The 20,673-nt window shown below is 39.3% G+C and overlaps 1 protein-coding gene across 17 annotated transcripts in view; it reads left to right on the plus strand.

Annotated features, from left to right (window-relative positions):
* Positions 1-3,411: 3,411 nt before the first annotated feature.
* MMAA (metabolism of cobalamin associated A) overlaps positions 3,412-20,673 on the plus strand; it is a 46,615-nt gene continuing 29,353 nt past the window's right edge. For 4 of the 17 annotated variants that reach the window (XM_068680869.1, XM_068680873.1, XM_068680871.1 and 1 more), the window contains exons 1-7: positions 3,412-3,744; positions 4,125-4,600; positions 5,689-5,811; positions 7,186-7,356; positions 7,813-7,898; positions 8,488-8,637; positions 9,596-19,271. In XM_068680869.1, coding sequence (XP_068536970.1) covers positions 3,563-3,744; positions 4,125-4,600; positions 5,689-5,811; positions 7,186-7,356; positions 7,813-7,898; positions 8,488-8,637; positions 9,596-9,883 — 1,476 coding nt within the window. In that variant the 5' untranslated portion in view covers positions 3,412-3,562 and the 3' untranslated portion in view covers positions 9,884-19,271. The remainder of the gene's footprint in view (positions 3,745-4,124; positions 4,601-5,688; positions 5,812-7,185; positions 7,357-7,812; positions 7,899-8,487; positions 8,638-9,595; positions 19,272-20,673) is intronic. The other 13 variants (XM_068680883.1, XM_068680881.1, XM_068680877.1 and 10 more) reach the window with 13 other exon arrangements.

Raw genomic sequence — 20,673 nt, forward strand, 5'->3', positions numbered from 1 at the left:
GGGGTAAGGCTTTTGTCTCCAGACCTAGCCACAGAGACAACTTACTGCTCTGTCCTAAAACCTTCAAGTGCCCCTACACAGCAAACACCTGCTTGTAGAGCTGCTAGTGAGCCTTTGGGGAAATTTGCTTCTTTTATGCCGCTTCCTTGCCCGAGTCATGAATGTAAAACCAGAGTCCTGAGGTCGTGATACATTTAAACAGGTAGACTTTCAGATGTGAATATGCTTCCCATTGCTTTTTTTCAGGCATCCAGTTATCTTTAAAATGACGGGGAGGGATTTTTTTTGTTGTTTAAAGTTCTGAGACTGTTCTTATTTAAAGGCTACTACTCTTTACTGAAAATAAGGCTGTAATCAGCAGGTACCTTACTTAATGTTGCTCTGCAAAGCTCTGATTCAGATTTTTCTCTGTGTGAGAACTCAAGTGAATTGAGGAGTGTCCTCTGAAATAAAGGACAAGTACTCATTCAGTTACCACTGTAGTTTCAGTTGGTACTGTATCAGGGACTGTAGTTATTCTGTAATTTGCCTAGGCATGACGTGCAGGCAGGATTTAACCCACACCACAAATAAACACTTGTTTATTGCTCTGTTTGGAAGTAGCAGGTTGCAGTGGAAGAGAACCCCTCATTTCTCCTGTGCTCTGGGATGCAACGTGTCGGCTCTCAGCCACAAAAGGGGAAATGCTGCATTGCTGGTTCCTGGGAGCTGGGGGACAGGCATGTAGTGTTTGCAGGAGGGAGCCTGACAGAGTTTGGATCTACATTGTGTCAGCCAAAATTTTAAAGTAGTCTAAGAAGTATGACTTTTTCTTGAACTTATCATAGCAATAAAACCACTAGTCTGGTCGTAAACATACTAGCCAAAAGCATGCATTTGCAAGTAAGGAGGGTGGGATATTAGAGAAAGAATGGAGAAATATTGGAGTGAGTGAGAGAGAGTAAAAAAAGATGTAGTGCTATGCTGCAAGTGCAGTGTGAGTAGTCAGCATAGGAATTGCCACTGAATTTGTGTTCCTGAATGAGAAGTTCATTTAGCAATAAAGCATAGTGGAGAAAGCATATGGAGGGCATGGTAGAGCCTTAAATATCACCCCATCCTCACAGGGGAAGAATGAAGTAATGAAATAAAACCACATTTCTAAGAAATTGTCATTGCTTTTTGCAAGTGACATGCATTTCATAATTCTGGAACCATAACCAGTAATGAGTGTAGTCATGCCAGACCCTTTAACATACAGAGGGAAGGACCAATAGAGGTAGTTCGTAGATACAGAAAAATTACATCTTTACATTATTTGGGAAAAAGCCAGTGAGTTTCAAGCTGGTGCTGTTCATTAGATTTCATCAGTTATTTGTCCTGTTGTAATTTCTTTTTAATATTTTTCATTTAGATCATAGAAAATCTTACTTTTGTACTTTTGCAACATATTGCTTTTAGCTGTATCTATGAACATATTAAATACTGTAGTTATAATAATAATGTGCACAAGGATTGCTTCAGGACTTCTTAAGGATATGAGCAGAGCAGTGGAAAGTGGAGTGCTGCCAGAGAAAGGAAGCACTAATGGATGGCAAAGAAGCTAGTGGTCATGCAGTTTGTCTTGTGAGAAGTTACAGAATTTTTTTTCCTATTGTAACAATTGTGATTCAATTGAACACTTTGTTCAAAAGATCTGCACAAAGAGTAGTGCCTCCCCACCCACCCCTACTCCATGGTGCAGTATTTTATAACACTTGGCTCAGAAGGAAAACTGCATTTCACAAGTAACCAGCAGTACCATTTTCTTAAACATCTGGGGTAGATTTACAATAAGGAGGTTAAGACCAGATCAGTTGCCTTAAATCTTGGACAAGGTTGCAGACTGTGATGATAACTGTGGGATACACATTTTTATTCTTCTAACATCCCTGGGGAAAAGAAGCAGGGGCAACACAACAGAAAGACAAGTTGCATTTGAAATAAAAACAAATAGAAAATACTAGGGAAGCAAGCATGAGGCTTTTGAAAGCTACTGAAGGACCTTCCTGAATACCTCAGCTAGGATGTGAATTAATAACAGCTGGGTAAAGAAGGAACACATGAGCCTGCAGAACTCCTTGTGTTGGAAGTCAGAACACAGAAAGCCAGTTAGGCTGACCAAAATTTAGTGGGTTGGTGTAATAAAGAACAAAAAGATGCATGTTTGGTCTCTTACTGTATGTGACCATATGGAAAACATGAAAGCACTATAGTAGGACAGAATGCAGATCGAGGAGACTAAGGATATGGTCCAGCTTCTAAGGAAGTGCTTTTGCCTATGTTAGATGAGGTCAGAGTAATATAAAATCAGAGATGCAAGAAAAGCACGTGATTGTGGGAGAGCTGCACAATCTCTACTCCAGTATACTGAAAGTATGCGTGTATATCCATTACAGTGCAATAGGAATTCTGTCAAGTCTGACATTTGGAAATTATAGTCTTTGGAGAAAAGAAACTTACTTGTTTAAGATTGGAGTTGAGGGGAGAGGGATGTGACTTGCAGGATTATGCTTTTACCTAGTTGAGCATCATTGTGGGAGTGTCTTAAAATGGTTCTTGTATGAAAAGTACTCAAAAATACATACGTGTCTTCCTCATGGTCATATCAGCTTGGCAATGCAGCTGATGAACCGTATAAAATAGCACACTTTTTCTGAACTGCGAATGCACAATTTAATATAATTCCTACTATTCTGTTCCACAAGTTGATGGTGCACCAAGAACTGAACAATCCACTCTCCATCTTCAGAGCTGCTGTAATGTGCAGTTTTGCATTGCCATTCATCTAGTCCATGTAACAAGGTCAACAATGAAAGCACACAAAGTCGCATGAAATGTAGGATCAACAATCTGTGATGAAACCGCAGTGGAATGGCTTTGTTGCTGTTATTAATGGTGATGTGCTATCTAGGTTTAAGAACAGCACTTGAAACAGCCTTAGAAAGCGTGTTTAAAGAAGAAATGACAGTGATTCATGGTAACTGATGAACAAAGCCGTGACTATGGAGAGAGGCCACACAAGGCTGTTTTGGAATGGGAATTCCTGTCTCTCTCTGCTGCATCACATGCTGATGAGGGTGCAAAACCCCCCATTTCATCAGTTCTGACAGGGAAAGTGTGGCTTGTGCAGTGCTCTGTGTATGATCATCATATGGGCTGGAAGAATACGAGTGGTGTTAAATTGTGCGTTCGGAAGTTAAGAACAAAATCTATGCCATTTCATAGCCCATCAGCTGCACTGCCGCGCTCACGGGACTGTGGACACCTCTAGTATTGTTTTCATAGCTGCACTAGCTCAGGCAGCAGCAGGTGGCGTGCGTTTCTGCTTACTACAAATAAATGCATCGGTTTTAACACAAACAGATGCAGCAACAGGCGTGCTAACATGTCTAGAGAAATTAAAAAATAAAGAGGACATCGGCTGCCCCGCGGCCGTGCCCCTTAACGCATCGCAGCCCCTCACGCGACGCCGCCTAACGGTCGCAACGGTCGCAACGGCCGCGGCGGAGCAGGAAAAGGGCGGCGCTGCCTCACGGCGGCCATGGGCCGCGGCCCGCGGTTCCGTCTCGGCCTGAGGCCGTCACTTCCCCGGGCGGGGCCGCGGCTGGAGGCAAGTCCCGGTACCCGGCAGCGGCACCGGCGGCGGCAGCGAGCGGCGCTGAGGGGCGGCCGGGGGCAGAGCCCGTCCTCAGCAGCGGGTTTGAGCCCCCCGCACCCGCGGAGGTAGGAGGGGGCTGAGTTCGTGAAGCCCCCCGAGGGGGGGGGGGGTTTGGTTGGTTGGGTCCGAGGTTTGGGGGATTGTTGCTGGGTTTTTGTGGGCTGTTGGAGCCTGTATTTAAACGTGTTTTTTATTTATCTTCGTGTTCATAAGAATATCATCTTCATTTGTTATGATTCTGTGTGTGCTAATAAAGCGCCGCCGTGCTGTTGATTCTATAATGTCTTTTTATTCTGTTTCTCAACGGGAGGAGAGAACCACCTTTTGCATTAAAAAAGTTGGGTTTAGATAAAATATCAGCACCTGCATACACGTTTCATTTGAGCCCTTCAAAAGCACTCGGAGTACTTTGAAGGAAGTGAAATTTTTCCCTCTCTCTCCTTAGGGTCTCTGCAAACAGAAGTGAACTGATACCTCTGGTGCTTTTAATTCCGAGCAAGATGAAGATCCCCTCTGTACTGCTGAGGTTTCCTCATCGTTATCTCTTCAAAAGAATGTATTTCAAGAACTTTCACTGCACTTCCAGATCAGATTTCCTGTGCATTGGGTCTCTCACGCCGGTGCGCCCGTATCATACAAAATGGATGTGTTTGTCAGAGGGTTTGAAGAGAGAGCTGTGTCACCAAGCTGCCCCTGACCAGCAAGCAGAGGGACTTTCTGACAGAGAAAACAGACTCATAGACAGACTTTACAGTGGACTCATCCAGGGCCACAGAGCCTGTTTAGCTGAAGCCATTACACTTGTAGAATCAACTCAAGCTAGGAAAAAGAAAGTAGCCCAGGTGCTCCTTCAGAAGGTATTATCCTACCACAGGGAACAAGAAAAGTTAAATCAAGGAAAACCACTTGCCTTTAGAGTGGGTTAGTCTTTTTATGTCTGTCCAGTAGTTGCTTTGCTTTGACAGAATTACAGCGTTCACCTTTCATTACTGTTACTCTTTAAACACTGTGGTCGATAGTCTTTCATCAGTGGTTTCTTGTGATTCGTAACCAACCTCTATCACTTCTGTTGTCCAGAAGAGTTATGGCTTGGGCTGGAAAATGTTATTGAAAGAAATCAAAATATAATTGACACTTCTTGAGTGGTTGGGAGACAGTAGTTGTTGTGATTTTTGTTTGTTTGTTCTTAATATGTATAACAAGCTGAAATGTTAAGTAGTTGACTGATTGTTACGGCTGTCATCTACACTTAGATAGGGAAGAACGTAGTTAAGCAGACACGTTCTTTTCCTGAAGTAAGTGTTTTCTTGAGTGCATTCTGAGCCCTTTCACTAATTCATGAAAGGACGAATATGTACCTTCCTGTTTTATGGTGTTACTTCAAAGCAGCCTACTTTTTGACTGAGGAGAGTTGAACCTGGCTGTCTTGGAAACTGTAAAATGTTCTTCCCTTGTAAAGAGCTGCACTAAGTAAAATTGGTCATGCCCAGCTGTCATCTCTTGTGTGTACAGAAGTTGTAAGAACAAGAACTTGGGCATGGGAATGAGAAATACCTAGTGCAGGTTTTCAAGTTAATCCTTCTTTATATGCTTTGAAATGAAAGTAAATTGCCCAATTTTTGAAATACCAACCACTCAACATAAGGGCTTATACTCCTGAAGTATCTCTTGTATAAATCTGAAAAACACAGTTTTAGGGTATTACAATTTAAAACTTTGTAACATAAACTGGTATAGATAAATTTCTTTGGAGGAGAGGAAATAAGGATAAACCAAATAGCATGGTTAGGATGAGGGGTGGTGAAGTGAGCGCTGCCGTCTAGGGTGAACCGTGGTGTTGTGTTTCAGGTCAATTACATTTGCTCACTGGGGTATATCAGTTGTGGCACTTTTTGTGATCTTGCAATAAAATAGGAATTATCAACTTAACTATCAAGTGTTCCCATGATGTATTATTTATTTAATTATCAAGATCTTTTTTCTTCCTATTTTCCTAATGTGATTATTAGGGTTGTCTGGTCCTCCTGGTGCTGGGAAATCAACTTTCATCGAATGCTTTGGGAAAATGCTTACAGAAAGAGGACACAAAGTGTCAGTGTTGGCTGTAGACCCTTCTTCTAGTACAAGTGGTGGTAAGTAGGACTTAATGTTTCCGTCAGGTTTCTAATACCTTGTAAAATACAAGAGTGTCTCTTTGGGGCAAATGGAAGAAATTTTTGGGCCCTATGAAACTATTACAAAACTGGTAATGTATCACGTTTTCATTTTTCCCCCCATGCATTTTGAAATTGAGAATTATGTATCAAAACCCTCATTTTGTCAAGTTTACTCTTCTCCAATGTTTGAATGCTGTTTAACATTTTTTTGTCTGAAACTTTGCATAGCCACTGTTTTCTCTCTAACTTTATTAACTTACTTAATGCCATGTCAATGAAGGAGGAGAACATTAATTTCTACTTAAATTTCAGAAGTGACAGTGCTGATCACTAGGCAGGACATAATGCTAATTTAAAACTATTTAGAAGATGCTGCAATCCAAATGTATCTGTCAGGTTAGAGTATAGAACATTCATTAATTCTCTATAAGAATTTCTAGCTTTTTGTTGGCTGTATCAGTGTCATGGTTTCCTGCTGCACTGACCATTAGTCTGACTTGTAGCATGGCCTGCTGATTTTTTTTAAATTTGAGATTCCTCAAAATTGTGTCTCTGTAATGTGCCACTCTCAAACTTTTAGGGAAATTCTAGGCTGACCAGGCGTGATTAATGATATCTGTAACTTAAATAATAGAACCTTGATTTTGATCCTTTTCTAATGGGCAGCTGTCAGAGAACATCATTCCCTTTTCCAGTATCTACGCTATTATAGGAGATGCTGCAATGTAACTATTTAAAAAAAAAAAAAAAAAAAAAACAAATTGAAGCACTGCAATGATTTAGAGTTAAGAAATAGTATATTATTGCATGTATACATTCAAGACACATGAATAGAATAGCAAAATGTGGTGCTAAGACTGTACCAGGTATATGAACTGAGCATCTATTGTCTTTTGGAATGTGCTTTTATATATGTAGATCTTAATGAATTTGATGCAAAGTTTGTATGAATAATAGGAAGGCAGGAATGTATCTAAGTTTTCTTAAAAACAAACAAAAATCATCAACAAAATCTTACGGTAAAGATTTGTCCCTTTGGAAAGAAACAGCAAAGATTAATTAGCAGCTCTTAAAAAAAGAACTGTTCAGGAAGTGCAGAATCCATTCTGACCTAGAACAAACTCTTTGTGTTTGGTAGCAGTAAGGCCCGCTTGTCAGGCCTTTCCAGCCAGCCAGGAACTTCCTAGTCCTGAATAAAGTCTTTAACAACAATTATTGGAATATTGTTTCATGACTTATTTCTTCCAAGAGATCTACCTTTTTCTCATTTGTTTTGGTGGGGGCGGGGAACAGGGAAGGAAAGTCTAGCTGTTTGGCACGGTTGAAATAATTTAATAGTAAATGTTTAAGGTTCTCTATTGGGTGATAAAACACGGATGACTGAGTTGTCAAGAGACATGAACGCATACATCAGACCATCTCCAACCAGAGGGACGTTAGGAGGTGTAACAAGGACCACGAATGAAGCCATTCTGCTCTGTGAAGGAGGAGGCTATGATGTTGTTCTTGTGGAAACAGTAGGTATGTGCTTAGGGTTTTCTTTCGGTTATCCTGCTGTGACACCTAAATCAGACGTGAGACACCTTGCACGGTCACTGGGTAGAAATGCATGCCTGTTCTGTCAATTTTCTAGGCCTTTATATTTTGTAGAAACACTGGAATGGTATGTTCCCTGTTGTTTGTTTATCACTGGTGAGGCAGTGGCACAGGTTGCCCAGAGAAGCTGTGGATGACCCATCCCTAGAGGTGTTCAAGGTCAGGTTAGATGAGGCTTTGAGCAACCTGGTCTGGTGGGAGGTGTCCCTGCAGGGGAGTTCAACTAGATGGGCTTTAAGGTTCCTCCCAACCCAAACCATTCTGTGATTTGTGGGTTTTGGTCAAATCAGAAAGGTAGTGCAATACTATGATATTCATGTTGTCATTAATGTGACTGTGAAAGATTGCCATAAATAGTGAACTCTGGGTTTAATTTTTCAGGAGTGGGACAATCAGAATTTGCTGTGGCTGATATGGTCGATATGTTTATATTGCTGCTGCCACCTGCAGGTGGAGATGAATTACAGGTATTGTTCTGTTTCTCTTTTGAAGTGCTACCTAGGACTAGAAGGAGAAATTTAAATCCAAGTAGTACTTGTCTGTGCAAGAAGTCCATATCAGTAGTATTTTGTAAATTACACAGCTGCTATGTGAGTCTTTTCAGTGTCTTACCAAACATTGCATGGTTGATATCTGATTTTTTTTTTTCCCCAGATCTTGGAATTACTGGGATGTACGATTTTGATACTCTCTGAGTAGTATCAGAGAGTATTATTATGACCTGTTTATTAGTTAACTGGGAGTGGTTTTGAGGAAAACAAATCAATATAATTAGTTTTGTAAACTTTGTCATGTTTTGTTTAAACTTAAGTCTCTATGCATAAAATAGGTTCTCGTGTAAACTCTGATATCCATATTCAGTGTCCCAGTGTCAAAGCAGAGTAATAAATGGGATGACGGTGGCCGCTGGTACTACTGCTGCGTGACTAGCATGCCCATCCACCCACCAGCAGGAGCCACCAGAAAATAACAAAGCTTTCCTGACCTACTTTCTGTGATTAAATCAGTGTGTCAATTATTCTGGATATTCATAATTTCTCTCCATGTTCTGTTCAGGGTATCAAACGGGGTATAATTGAGATGGCAGATCTAGTTGCTATAAATAAAGCTGATGGTGATTTAATTGTGCCCGCACGGAGAATACAAGCGGAATATGTTAGTGCTATGAAGCTGCTTCGCAAGCGTTCAAAGGTTTGGAGACCAAAGGTGTGTGTACTTCCCTATGGGATTTTTGGTTGTGGTGGTGGTTTTTTGTATGCTTTTTGTTGTTTTCCCAGAAAAAGTGCTGAATGAGTTGGGACTGTTACTGTCTCATCTAGCTGTTCTAGACTCCTTGAGCTCTTTTATAAAAAATTGACCTTGGTTGTTTAGCTTTTTTACACCATGTTAAATACTTGATTGTTTATTGTTTAATGTTCATACAGGTGGCACGTTTCTTTGCTTTTTCATCAGTCTGTGTGTTTAGTTCATCACTGTTTAATAGTAACTGATACATCTGAATACCTACTTGTTCAGCCTGACAAATGTGACCCAAAACACCTGTTTTGAGATCAGTGAGGTTGTCAGAAATCTGTCTCTGTTTCAGTAACTGGGACTCTATCCATTAGATTGGGGAGAGAAAGAGAGGTTTGTTTTTTTTTTTTAGGCAGTCCCATTTTAAAGATGAAGTTGGATGCCTGAAATACTTTGGCAAAATGAATTCCTACTCTGGAAAGCATATGCAAAAAGAAGTTTCAATATCTCCTTTCTGGAATATTTTAAGTGCAAAAGGGTAGCTATCAGAGTGTGTATACCTGAATTGATAATTAAGTCTATGTTTAAGTAAAATAGCAACACTGTACATTTTAGCTAATTGTCTCATTTAAAATGATTCTCACTAGTTACACAAGCAGTTGGACAAACCCTATTTATGCCAAATGCTGTGGATCCCAAGGTCTGCTTATAGTAGGTAGAATCCCAATTTTGATTTTTTTTTTGTTGTTTTTTTCCTTATTCTTTATGGAAAAAAGTGTGACTGGCACAAAACTCCTTTGAGCGGAATTGGTTGAGTATATTGAAACAAGCTTGCCTTCCACATTTCCTAATTTTCATTCTACTTGATTCAGTAATTTAACCCTTAAGCCCAGTAATTATTTGGCTTTAAAAATTCTTCTGAATCCAACAGGTAATGCGTATCTCTGCCAAAACTGGAGAAGGTATCTCAGATATGTGGGATAAAATGACAGAATTCCGTGACCTCGTGCTCACGAGTGGTGAGCTGCTTGCCAAACGACGGAAACAGCAGAAAGTGTGGATGTGGAATCTCATCCAAGAAAATATGTTGGAACATTTCCGGAGTCACTTGGCAGTCAAGGATAAGATTCCACTTCTAGAAGAAAAAGTTCTTAGTGGTGTCTTGTCTCCTGGGCTGGCAGCTGACCTGCTGCTGAAAGCATTCAAAGACGGTCTCTAAGCACTGTAGTATACTGTGTTCTTGCTACGTTCTTCATGTAAACATAAACATTAAATACATTTTTTAATGTGTGGATTCAAATGTTTTGCTACAACAGACGTTAATGGAATGCATATACAATAATCTGGGAAAAAAAAAAAAAAGATAAATATTTGGGCAAAAAGTACTGTAGGACCCTGTATATGCAAAGATCGTGACAAATGCAAACAGAGATTCAGAGACTGTTACAGATTATATTTGGACAAAAGCACATTTCTGAGTCTCCCATCTGTACACACTATGGATTTACTGGTCACAAACGTGTGCCTGTGTCAAAAGGGCTGGTTTTGAGAAAAGTTTGGTACTGCAGAGTTCCATTGTGGAACCATCTCAGAGCTGGCTGGCAGTGCAGCTTTCCATTCTGGTACAGTATCAGCTGTTGCCTTTTCCTTCTTCACCTTTAGTGACTGCAAGAACAGTGGGCTTCCCTGATAGAACCTGACACAGTCTTATTTTTAAATATATAGTGTGCATATAAATAGAGCATAGTGCTTGATAACTGGTTGGGAGTTACTTTACTATGTGCTGGGAGAAGGGAATGTAAACCAACCCAGAATCTAAATAGACGTTTTAATAAAAAAGCAAAATTTAATTAGACTTTTTAAAATACAGACATCAGATGGAACCAGTGCCATCTACAATGTTTTAATTGCAATTGGTTTTGTACTAGAGTAATTGATTTATTCTATTACTTCTTAGTAATAATGATTTGAGGTTCTGATCTGACAGAAGTAACTTTTTCAGCTTCAAACAAAATGCCCAGCAGGTTTTTCCTATCTTGTAGAAAATGTGGCTACTTAGAACCCAAAGTACTTTTTTCCCCCCCTTGAGAACAAATCTGGAGGTGTCATTTTCTTAATCCGTGAACTAGAAAGCAGGGTTCATTTGGTACCTATGAAATATGAAGAGTAAAACGGAAAAATGACGATTTGTGGAGACTTGACAGAAAAGCAGTAAGAAGGATATTTTATGGATCTATTGTTTACATGAATTAACTTACTTTTTAAGTATTGCTAGTAATAATTTTTATAGTCTTGATTTTCTGTACATGTACTAAGTGGGATGATGTCTTTCATTCCTTATTTAAGCTCAGTTTAACCTATTTGAATTCCAAAGTAGTATGTGTTTCACACAACATTTGAGTTCTGGCAACCTGAGTCTGAATTTTTCTGACAATTCCAGGGTAGCAGTGAATTTGTGTAATTTGATCCTCTTGCTTTTTGCTTTCCTTTTTTTTTTTTTCCCCTGGAGACAGTTGTGTTTTTTTTTTTCTCTTCCCTTAGCACCAATTGTTATATTGTGTCCCCAGCTAAGTCTACTTTTTTGTGGTAGGCCTCTGTGCTTCAGAATTTTCATTCCAGTGTAGGTATAATATAGCAGCTATCAGAAAAGATGAATGAGTGTTGAAATTGCTGGGCATTTTTTCCTTTGGTTTGTCAAAGTGGCATAAATTAAATACAGAAAAAGTCTTCATCCTCAGTGCTAGCATTTCAGTTATTTCTCCTATTGTAGGACGGCTTCTGTATTGTTGTCCATAGATAAAATTCTCCGTATTGTCACTCTGAGAATATGAAGCATGACCAAGAAGTAAAATGTAAACTGCAGTGTAAAGTAAAAATACTTTGTAATTTATAGCAAGGACCTCTTTATATATTTGCAGTACAATACTAAGAAAGCGTATTGTGTTGTTTTGCAGGATGTGGAGCTGAGACATTTATTTTTAAAGAAATTTGGCACCAGCGTAGCTGGTATTAGTGGTTTCCACCACACAGACTTTCAACTTCCCCCACCCCCTTATTCCTGTTTCTTAAACTTTACATCCCAAATGAGTAATTTAGGATTGCTGCAATCAGTTACTTGAAAGTACCTGAAGTGTTCAGGGGGTGCCAGAAGCAAAGGGATCTGATTATTGCCTTGCTGTGTTGTGGAAAAAAATGTTTCTTTTATATTTAAAAACAGTTTAGGTCTCTAATAAATATGACAAAGAGTACCCCAAACCTAAAGTGATTTCTTTTATCCTCTCAGATTTAAAAATTAAATGTATTTAGATGGTACCTAGTAGAGGAAAAGACGGATGGAAAATGAATTGATGAGAGCAGCAGCTTTTTAACTGGTAAGTTCTCAACTTTTTGATAGTCCATTTATTTCAGGTGACAATTTTTAAGGTGACCTAATTTGCACTTATCTGCTAGATCAGGTCTTCTCTATTGTCTTCTTTTTCTGTTGTCAGGGACTGCTTTTTTCCTTGTCTGCTATATGGCAGCCATCATGCAAGTAAAATAGAACCTATGGCTTTGTTTGAATAAAGGCTGTTCTAGCAGAATACCTTTTACCACTTCAGGATTTGTCTACTCAAGCCATGCGGTCATCATTGTCTCATTTTGTTACTCCTCTTGGAGTAGAGTTAATTTACTAATGAACTCTTACAAGATAGTACAATGGTTTTAAGTAAGTTCTACTTTTCATTCAGCTGCATTTTCCTCCTAAAGGAGAGCATTGAATGAAAATCAGATTTGCTTTCTTTATGTGTTTGTGTTTCATGCTTCAGTAGACAGAAAAATGCCTTATACTGAAAGGGGTCTTCAGAAATGGCATGATAAATGATGATCCCTGCTTTGTTTTTCAGTGATTCCCCTACCAAATTGAAAAGCTGTACTGTGTGAACTGTGAGCTGAGCCTTGCATGTACGAATCAACTGTTTTGTTTTCTAGCTGGTAGAATATTGCCACAGAATGTTTTGAAGCCAACTGTTCAATTAGTTTTGCAGTTTTGTTTATGTCCTCGCTGACATAAACAAAATGGGGAAGTGCATTGTCTTCAGAAGGACTGCATAGCTTGAGCTAGTAGGCTAGAATTTAGTAAACAATTCCGTATTTCCCAGAATGGGAAGTGGCATTTGCAGCTCATCACTTCTAACTCTGGGGGATTAGAAGGGGTAAAATGCACTAAAGCGTTGTATTCAAGTACACAGGGTTCTGAAAAAAACAGTAAACAAATCTGTTGAGTAGGATGTTGACATATTCTCTAGTTTTTAGAGTTAAATTTCTTTCACATTAACATTTAAAACCACAGCTACTGCAAAGCAGTATAAGAAAATAACTGTATGAGGAAATAATAGCAACACCGTTTGTAGCTAGAGATGCGATGAACTGTTAGACAAATTGATACGGGAGGTGAGGAACAAACTTTCCAGATGCACAAACTGTTGTGTCCTTGAAGTCTTGCAGCTGTATGTAAGTGTGAAACTTTTCCCCAGGTCCCTGTATAATAGATGTTGCTGGTGTTTCACAGCTGGAAAAACAAGTGTGGTGAGATCAAGTGATTTACCCAGGATTCAGAAACAGGTCAGTAGAGTATAAGGGTTACAGTTCAGTAGTCTTTACTCTGAGCCCCATGTATATTTACGGCCATGTTACTTAAGGTTGAAAAAATGCTCTTAGCAAGTTCATGCTCTCAGTGTGACTTACTCCTTTCATATCTAATCTCTCTGTCTTCAGTGACAGGACACACTGACCCCTTCTTGACTACTGTTCTGCGGTAATGTCCTGCTTTAAGTAGTAGAAAACCTTTCCTTGATAGCTGATCTGCCTTCATGTTTCTGTAAATTCATTGCTTCCTGTCACACATGCTTGCTCGCTCTGTTTTCCTCATGTATGTTGCTTGTTTATGAATCTGCAGTGTGTTACGTGTCTTTCTGTGGGTTTGGAGATTTTGGGGGGAGGGGTGTTGAGCAAAGCTAAAGCATACATGTTAACTTTTTTCTTTTTAATTAACCTTATGCAACTCCCTTCCTAAAGCTTTCTTTCTTAAAGCAACTGTTCTGGTGTAAATATACTTACTTCTTCTTTACTTTTTCTTGCTTGTTGTTCTGTTGTTCCTCCCTTGGATGCACAGTCAAGAAATAACATAATTCATCAGTTAAAATGAAAAATTTTTTTACAGAGCTTAGTGGTTCCAAAACCATTTCTTCCGGATGTTCTAAAGTAGCTATCATGTCAGACATGATCGAATAGGGGTAGATAAAACATGCATGTAAAGCAAAATCAATATGTTCCCCTGGAATGTACTATTCAAACAATCTACAGTGTACAGTTTAACTTGTAACAGGATTCCTCTTGTAAAAAGTAGATCAGATACTCAGTGGTCATACTACTTACAGCTGATTTACAAATAAGCCCTCCCCTACCAATGCCATATTAGAACATTACCAAAATTTGTGGATTGAGAACAATTTTTTTTTTTTTCCAAATGAAACAATTCACAAGCAATTACAGTACATTTTTAACGTGGAAGTCTGATAGGCATATTTTATTCCCGGCTGCCATACTTAGGTATGGCTCATTGGATAAACGAGGAAAAGAAGAGCTGACATTCATCCTAATCAACGGAGGAGATGTATAATGGAACTGCAAGAAGGATGTCTACTCTCTCTCTCTCTCTCTCTCATGAGAACATAAGAATTATCTCAGACATTTCACTAGCAATTCTCACAAATTGATGTGATACATAGTGTTGCTGTGTGAGGTTTAAAGAAAAGATAAATTCAATTCCCTTTTCTGTCTTTTAGGTTTGTTTGTTGAGGGTGACTAATAATTTAGACAGTTGTACTTTGAATTAGGTGATTTTGTTTGTAATCATGCTCTACGGGTGGAAAAGTTAATGTATTCATAAGTCCTTGGAGTTTGAGTACATGATTGTTCACCTGTAGCAAAAAGCAAAAGCTTTACTACTCAGAATGCACTTCTTTTTTGGCACTTTCCCTTCATGATGAATTTCCTGTATTTCTCCTTAAAATGCTAGGGCAAATTGACTTACATACCACATATTCATTACTTTCTGTGTCTGTTATATTTAGATGTCTTTCACTGGTAGAGTATTTAAAAAAAAAAAAGTTTTAATTCTTTAAGTTATTACTTTTAAAAATTATTCAGATAATCTGTTATTATCTTTATGAATAACATTATTTTTCTTTTGCTTCTTCTACTGAAAGAAACTTAGACCTAAATATTCCGAGTACTGAGCTGAGCTGCGCTGTGGCTGGCAGCAGTGGCTGAGGATATGTAGATTTAACGAGAAGATTGTCTCACTGATTGCGTGGCTCATAGCATTACAGAGGCACACTGCTAAAAGTTTCTTTCAGTCCTGAATCTGTGACACAAAGATTCTGTTTGTAGTTTTCTAATTGCAAGTGGTGGAAGACAAGCCTAATGTTAGTTCTTATGACTTGTTGCTTAGCAGCAGTGATCAACAGAAGTGCAACCTTTTCTTTTCCTGTGACCTTGGTGAACCTTAGCATGGACAGAGCTCACCAGCAGAAGACAAGGATTTCTGAAGTGAAACCACTGTTCAGTGTCTGCATTTGTGGCAAACCATCTCTTCTTGACCCCTTTGTTACCTTTCCCCTTTAGTCTTCTTTCTCTCTCTCTCTCTCTCTCTCTCTCTCTCTCATCAAGTCTTTGAAGAAAATAGGCACCATCCTGGGAAGGTGGGGAGACTGAAAAGTTTAGAGATGAGTCAACTGTGCTAAGATGTATTCTGCCACTTACGGGGAAAAGGAGCTGAGCTGGCCCCCAGGCTGTCATGTCAAATGCTCTGTTCATGGCAGGAAAAAGAGACTTCACACGTCACACGTTTATTCTTATTTAGAGAAGCTTTCCCAGTATTTTGGAGTAGGTAAAATATTCCAGAGGAAAGGGAAATTAGGGTGCTAAGAATTTTCTGTTCTATATCTCTTAGGTGACATTTCACAAACTGAGCTAGAAAGAATATTGAATGTAGTTGAAAATGATTAGGGATCTACACCAAGTCAAGAAAACTTTCCCTTTTTTTCCCCTCTCATCAAGTTTGGCAGGGTCTGTAGGTTAAGCAGCAAGTTGCACGTTTCACCATACTTCTAAAACACCAATTGCTAGTTTAACTGGACAAAGGATTTTTGGTGACCTTATGAACTGCAACGATTAACATGCCTTATGATGTCAGAAGCTTAGAATGGGAGCTGCTTTACTGTTACCCAGATGCTTGTCTTTTAATTTTAGATCTAAGAGACAGCTAAGTATTTTTATACTTATTCTGCCAAAATGTTATGATCCAGACACGTCTGTATGCTTGTAGACAGTAAGTGGACAATAATGCCTGCTCAGGCTGACAGTTTTCATCTGTCCTCCCCATCACCTCTGCTATGGACTTATGCCCTCAACCCACGCTTCAGGAGTCGTTGGTAGCTGGTAATAATGCCAGTTAAGCAATATAGGCCAACATATTAAAAGGTCAGCAGGCGTGTCACAAGCCCTTTATGCTCTGGAGTCTGTTCTACTACAAAGTTCGAAGAGAAGCTTTCCTGTTCAGCTACCCACTCATAAAATGAACGAAGAACACCAGTATTGCTCTCATTGCACAATTGAGATCATATACTCATTCTGGAAAAGGCAGCCACAAAACAAACTGGCTTGTCCTGTGTGTCATGTCAAAGGCATGGCAGGTGTATGGCATCTGGCAGAGCTCAAAGACATGAAATAAACAGCAAACTGGAATGTGAATTACATTGCAAATATGTCTGTAATACATATCTGGCTTTTTTTTTTTTTTTTTTAATTTCACAAATCTTAATAAAGAATGAACTACCTGGAAATCTGGACTGCTACCTGAGATCATGAGAAATAACTTTACATGCCCTTGGTTGTTGAACACAGCAAATTGTGTTTGCATTTTTTTTTTTTTTATTTCTCCGAGCTGTGAATGTGATTTGTCTGTCTAGTGAACAACAGCTGCTAGTATTTCATATCTGCAGGATTAAAAACCAATAGCTGAAATCATGTTTTCAACTTCTGATATATGGGATAAGGAATGAACTTGGGTCAAAATCAAGAAGCTTTTAAAAACAGTTTCAGTAAAAGCAAAATAATTTTTGTTAAGTGTTGTAATGCAGATTACCTGACCGGTTCTTTCTGTGCATGGTGGCAATAGAATAAGTAGATTTGACAATGTTTCAAACTTTAGATCATTAAAATACAACCATTCACCTTTCCTTTTAGCTCTCCATTCAAATGTGTCATTTTCTTATAAACAAAATAAATGTCTTTGTTGTGAGACTTCTTAGTGCTGTCACTTCCACATCTGCAGCAACTGGACTGACCATGCCCACTGCACAGCACTAGTACAGCTAAAAGCCACTGTATGCTTTATTTCTGTACCAAGATTAAACAGTTCTTCTGATTTACAGTGTTTTGAAGTGGAAAGGCTCCGTTTCATCTCTTGCAGGATGCACATGGCTTTTAGTTTAGCTTCAGCCACTTCTCTCCACACCCATTTCCACTCCACACAATTCCTGGCTGTGCATTTGCTCCTGTTGGAAATGGTACCACTTCTCTACATCCTCACATCAGGAAGGGTGGCATCTGAGCACGTGCCTCAATGTGATTGAACAGGGGTCCTAAAATGCAGGCTGCCTGAGTTGTGTCCTATTAGTGAGTCAGTTTTCCACTTTTGAGGTAGCAAATTCATGGGCAATGAGACAGGAAATTTCAAAGGGGAACTGGAATAATTAAAATAATCTTGTTTGGTCCACTGCCAACTCTTTCATCTTAGAAAATATTGCTCTGGAGACAGGCACAGATCCTGTAAATGAATCTAATCTGGATCTCTCTCATCTAATGTTTTGAACATGTATCCCTTAGTAAGCATCTAAAGTGCAAGGACATTTCTGTGGGACAGTTTGAATGGTTTTGATTTCCTTTTTTTTTTTTTTCTTTATTGGCTGCTGCTTGAGAGTAAGATTGGAGTAAATGGATCCTCAAGTCAGTGTGGTGTTTCCTCATGTAAATTTCATCATAAAATCACCTAAAAGGAAAGATTTTTACAAACAAGACATACAATTTACAAAGAAAAGTAATATCGCACTGAAAAGGTGAAATGCAGAATTAGTTATTGACAAGTTGGATAGAATAAGGCTTTTCTGGGTTTTTAGTTTTATCAATCTGGAGTTTCTGTAGTAAACACTTTGTTTGCATACCAAGAAATTGCAGTAGAGAGGAACAAATTGCTAGAAATGTCAGGGGTAGATCTTTTTAATTTTATTCCTCAGCCAACTTCGCAGTAACTTCATTTGCTAGGTTCTTCTTGATGAATCAGTGACAGTGATTTACAGAGAAAACAAATTGGCTTAGGAAGCTTTCTAACGGGAGAGCTAAAGGGCACACAATGTGCCAGGGAACCTGAAAGCTCTCTGGGAACAGCTGCAGCCTTCTCGCCTCAGCTGCAGTATTTGCAGCGAGCCCTTAGATGGTGCTGTACAGCAGCGCTCAGCCCTGCCGTGCTCCTGCTGCATCCGGGGTGGCAGCTCCTCCGCAGGGTCACGCCACCCGAGGGATGCTTTTGCTCCAAGTCAGGGTCTGCCGTGATCACTTGGATCAACTGCCTGACTTCTTGGACAACTTCTCTTGGCATACTGATGGAATTTAAACTTATTTTTTTCCATGAAGTTTTCATCTGAAAGAAAATTAATTCCAAAATGTTGCTTGAATAAATTGAGGAAGCGAAAGTGATTCTCAAGGCCTGGGTGTTCCCAGCAGGGTGTTCCACACAAGTCAGAGCTTTCTGCCCAGTAGAGGAAACACTATTCTTTCTCTCCAAAGTGTTATGCCCAGTAGCTGGCAAGCTAATGTATATTCCTGTCCTTTGTTTTTCTACATATCCATGGATCCGTAGCCCAGATCTGAAAATTTTGCCTTAGTTCAAGCCTACAAACATGGATAAGGTATCTCTGGGCACTGTTAATTGAAATCAGTAAATGCAATCTGTCAGTAGAGATATTAAATATTAAATTCTAACATAGATTTCAGTAACTGCTATAATTTAATTCTTATAAAACTTGAACCCTGTCATGCTTAAAAGTGTGTCAGATATATTGCTGTCTGTCTGTAAAATAAAGTGCTTTTGAATAATAGCTAAAGATTTTTTGAGGGCATTAGAGGATCATCATGATGAAAGAATCATGATTCAGCCCGGGAACTTCCTCACGTAAATGTGGATGTGGTACCAGGGCTTTTAGGTTAAATCTTCCATTCTGTGGAACTCATTTCATTCCTAAACAATTGTTGGATCAGGGACACAGAGTTGGGGCTATGAGCTGTGCTGTTAATTGCAAAGATATTGAAATGGAATTTCCTTCAGCGGGATGGATCTCAAGCCACAAGGTTGGTTTTATTTGGAAGCTGTTGGTGAATTTCTGAAAGGAATTTGTTAGACAACTCTCAAATACTCTATCAGTATCTAGCCTTTTCTTTTATAGGGAGGCAAGAGAGAAGTGAGATGTTGAAAATAACTTGATCCCTGCACCTTGGAAAAGAGCTAAGTGAGTGAATTTTTCGAAGTTGGGAGTACAGCCTTCCCATAGTTTTATTGTGTGTTTATGCACGTTCCTGTAATTTGGGAATGGATCGGGTTGCTTCCCACCTTTTACCACAATTTGAGGGGCTTAAGCCTAGGAGTAGCCTGCCAAAGCAAATTAAATAATTCATGTTTCCAGCATGACTTCATTTAGTTGTGACTTTTATTTATTTAGAGAGAGAGAGAGAGAAAGAGCTGGTGTTGTTACAATCTCAGTACTATTTTTTTAATCTCTGTAACCTCCTATAACCCAACCATGGTTTTTTTTTTTTGACCTTTGAAATGTACCACACTGCATAAACTGAGTATCCACTGTGTGTTCTGCTCATCCCAGTAATTTTCATCCTATGGTCTCTGCACGCTGTTATTTTAGGTGTATCTTTTAACATTATGCAAGTTAACAAGTTTGTAAAACATTACCCCAAATTCTGAGGGCACATAGAGGGGGAAGAAGTACCAAATCTTTTTTTCTTATGTGTTGAGAAGCTCTGTAACTGAAAACCCTGACAAGTTAAATGTTAGTAGGTGGGGACTTGTAGCCTAAAACTGGTGCCTATAGATGCTCACCTGTGGAAAGGGACTCCTGCAGCTGTGCTCAATGTTCTTCCAGCTGCAGCTGAATTTCTGCCACATTAAGAGCCTTAAGCAGCTGCAGCAGTGTCACACTGATCTAGCATTTAGCTTCCCCAAAGCTCTGCTCAAATATTTGAACTCAGTAGAACCCCGTGCTTTGAGTAGGCAAGTGTCACTACAGCTTTACAGAAAAAGAAACAGCGACTGAGAGGTTAAACCAGCTTCCCCTTACCACACAGCAAGTCAATGGTGGAGCTGGAATTACAGCTTGGGAGGTTCCTGGCTCTTGCTGCACTACAATGCTGTGTAGAAAGGTCATTTCCCAAAATAGTACTGAAAGTTCCCATTTGTTATTGATAATAGGGCAACAAAGGGCTCTAGCTGTATTAATAGGTCACTGTATAATGTCCTTAATAATCCATAATTAGCAACCCTGCAAAAATGGCAACATTGCATTTTTCTGAGGCGGTATCACTTCCACAGTTAGTTTTGTCTACTCTCAGTAGGTATTTTTATTTTGTCTCTTCTAAAACCACTTTATTTAAAGGAAACAGACACATTCACAAAGTAGGCGTTAAATAGCCTCCCTGTTAACTGTCATGTTGGACCTCATATTGGACTCACCTTCAGATCTGTTCAGCTCCTCTTCCTCTGTGAGTACGTGCTTGTCATGGCACTGAAGTTTGACAGTCACTTTGAAGCTATCAAGCAGACTTCTGTCTGCCTAGAAGAAAAATACGGGCTGTTGGAGAAGGCTGTATATTACCTTCCATACCTTCTGTATACTACCTTCT

The sequence above is a fragment of the Anas acuta genome, chromosome 4 (assembly GCF_963932015.1).
Source record: "Anas acuta chromosome 4, bAnaAcu1.1, whole genome shotgun sequence".
NCBI classification, from domain to species: Eukaryota; Metazoa; Chordata; class Aves; order Anseriformes; family Anatidae; genus Anas; species Anas acuta.